Source organism: Corapipo altera, unplaced genomic scaffold (assembly GCF_003945725.1).
Source record: "Corapipo altera isolate COAL_440 unplaced genomic scaffold, ASM394572v1 60389, whole genome shotgun sequence".
NCBI lineage: Eukaryota > Metazoa > Chordata > Aves > Passeriformes > Pipridae > Corapipo > Corapipo altera.
The window spans coordinates 1-2868 of record NW_020887088.1 but is presented as its reverse complement, the minus strand read 5'-3'; the positions used below and the strand labels follow the sequence as shown (position 1 = coordinate 2868).

Sequence of the window (2868 nt, the reverse complement as noted above, 5' to 3'; positions counted from 1 at the left end):
GGGGGGGTCGAAATGTCCGCGACCCCCCAGGAGGGACCCGGGTGTTGGGGGGGGACACTCAGGTGGTTTTGGGGGGGAATCAGGTGTTTTTTGGGGGGCTCACTCAGGTGTTTTTGGGGGGGACACTCCAGACTCGGGGAGATGCTCCGGTGTGTCCAGAGGGGGTCCAAGTGTGTCCAGGGGGGTTCAGGTGTCCAGGACCCCCCTAGAAGGGACCTGGGTGTGGGAGGGGACACTCAGGTATTTTGGGGGGGTCACCCTGGAGCCAGGAGAATGCCCGGGTGTGTCCCGGGGGGGCTCAGGTGTGCAGGACCCCCCCAGAAGGAGCTCAGGTGTCCGGGGGGGACACTCAGGTATTTTGGGGGGGACATTCTGGTATTTGGGGGGGGACACTCGGGTGTCCAGGGGGTCACTCAGCTATTGGGGGGGGTCACTCGGGTGTCCGGACCCTCCTGTCCCCCCCCCCGCCCCTCCCCCGGGCCCCGAGTGCCCCTGACCATGTTTGTTGTCCCCTCCCGAGGTCACCCCCGGGTCAGACCGAGCGGCGCCAGCGCGGGGACACGGGGACAGCGCCGGGGACACCGGGGGGACACCGGCCGGGGGGGGGCACGGTGGCCTTGGGGGGGCGGGAGGGGGCGGCCAGGGTGGCACCGCTGTGATGGGGACACCGATGGGACAGCGAGGGTGGCCTTGAGGTGACACTGATGGTGACAGGGGCGGTGGCAGTGCCGATGGTGGTGGCACTGGGACAGTGATGGTGACAATGATGTGACACCGATGGTGGCACTGATGTGGCCCCCGTGTGACACCGGTGGTGACACTTGTGTGGCACTGATGGTGACACCAATGGTGACATTTGTGTGGCACTGATGGTGACACAGAGTTGACACCGGTGTGACAAGGAGGGTGGCACCGATGTGACATCCATGTGGCACCGATGTCACACTGGTGGTGGCACCGATGTCACACTGGTGTGACACCGACGGTGACACTGAAGTGGCACCGGGGTGGCACCAGCGGTGACACTGGTGGTGACGGGGACAGCGACAGTGACAGTGCTGGGGACAGGGACAGCGGCCCCGGTGGGGACAGCAACGGTGACACGGATGGTGACAGTGACAGGGACGGTGGCACCGGGGAGGGGGGGGACACCGGGAAGGGCTGACAGTGACACGGAGGGGGTGACAGTGACACGGGGGGGGTGACAGTGACACGGGGGGGGTGACGATGTCCCCGGGGGGGGGGGGACGGGACCGGGGGGGGGGGGCCGGTGTCCCCGGGGGGGGGGGGGCCCCCCCCCCCCCCCCCCCCCCCGCGGCCCCTCCCCACAAACGACCAAAATTCAACTTTTTTTTTGCCTCTTTTTTTTTTTGTCGGTTTTTTTTTTTGGCTCCCGGGGCAGCCCCTCCTCCCCCTCCCCCCCCCGCGACCCCTCCCCCGCCCTCCCCACGCTCCCCCCACCAAAAAAACCGGAGGGGGGGGAGGGGCCGCCCCTCCCCCCGCCCGGGCAGTACAAAACAATTAATTAATTACAATCACGGTAATTACAAAGGGGGCGAAGGGGTCGGGGTCCCGGGGGGGGGCGTGGCCTGGGGGGGTCCCCGAGGAGAACGGGAGGGTCCCTGCGGCGTCCCCGGGGCGGGGGGGGGAACAGGGGTCGTGTCCCTGTGTGGGGGGCGGGGGATGTGTCCGCAGGTGCCCCTCCCCCGTGACTGGGGGGGTCTCCTCGGGGGTCCCAGGGGTGTCCGCAGGCGGGTGTCACCCCCATGACTGGGGGGGAGTCCACGGGGGGGGCCCCCAGTGTGTCTCCCCAGCCCCCCTGTCACTGGGGGTCCGTTCAGGGGTTGTCCCCAAGCGTGTCCCCCCCTCATGACTGTCCCCAGGGGTGTCCGGGGGTCCCGGGGGGTGTCCCCAGCTGTGTCACTGGGGGGTCCCCTCGGGGGTCCCCTCCAGCCCCCGCTGCTGCAGCTGCGCCCTCAGTACGGCGTTCTCGCTCTTCAGCTCCTCCATCTGCGGGGTGGGGGGGTCAGGGCCGGGGGTCTCACCCCCCTTTCACCCCCCCGAGGGATCCCCCATCCCCCCTTCCCTCCCTCCATCCCCCCCCCGACCCGCCCCTTTATGAATGAACCCCCGTGAGAACCCGCAGGGGGCGTGGCCAGAGGGGGCGGAGCTTCGACGTCACTAGGGCGAGGGGGCGTGGCCTCCGGGAGGGGGCGTGGCCAGGCCGTTCGTCCGGCTGCACCCCAAAGCGGGCGGTTTTGGGGGAATTTCGGGGCGTTTTGGGGGCGCGGGGCGGGCGGTTCGGGGCGTCACCTGCTGCCGGAGCAGGTCGTTGTCCATCTGCAGCCGCTCGGCCTCCTTGAAGGTCTCCTGCAGCCGCTGGTTGCTCTGGCGCAGCTCCCGCACGTAGTCACAGGCCTTGGACAGGATCCCCCCCTTGCTCTGCGGGACCCCCCCCCCAAAATCAGTCCGGACACACCCCCCTGCCCCAGGACCGCCCCAAAATCGGCCCTGACCCCCCAAAATCGGCCCTGACCCCCCACAACCGGCTGGGACACCCACAATTGGCTGGGACACCCCAAAATCAGCCCATACCACCCCCCCCAGGACCACCCCAAAACCAGCCCTGACCCCCCAAAATCGGCTGGGACCCCCCAAAATCAGCCCAGCCCACCCCAGCTTCCCCCCCGGACCCCCCAGTGCCCCCTCACCGCCCCCGATTTGCCGCTGTCGGCGCCGCAGTCGGGGATGATCTTGGAGAGTTGGACGATCCAGTTGTTGATCTTGTCCCGGCGCCGGCGCTCGACTGGGAATGGGGACACGGGGACATTGGGGATTTGAGGACATCGGGGACATTGGGGATTTGAG

The 2868-nt window shown here is 68.5% G+C and overlaps 1 protein-coding gene across 1 annotated transcript; it reads right to left on the bottom strand.

The window, feature by feature from the left end:
- Positions 1–1427: 1427 nt before the first annotated feature.
- Positions 1428–2858, bottom strand: LOC113941462 (upstream stimulatory factor 2-like; the record flags this gene model as incomplete). The annotated part of the gene is made up of 3 exons (XM_027632612.1): positions 1428–2010; positions 2314–2442; positions 2712–2858. Coding segments are annotated over 3 exons (366 nt in total), but the record flags the coding sequence as incomplete, so codon positions are not given.
- Between the last annotated feature and the right edge of the window lie 10 nt (positions 2859–2868).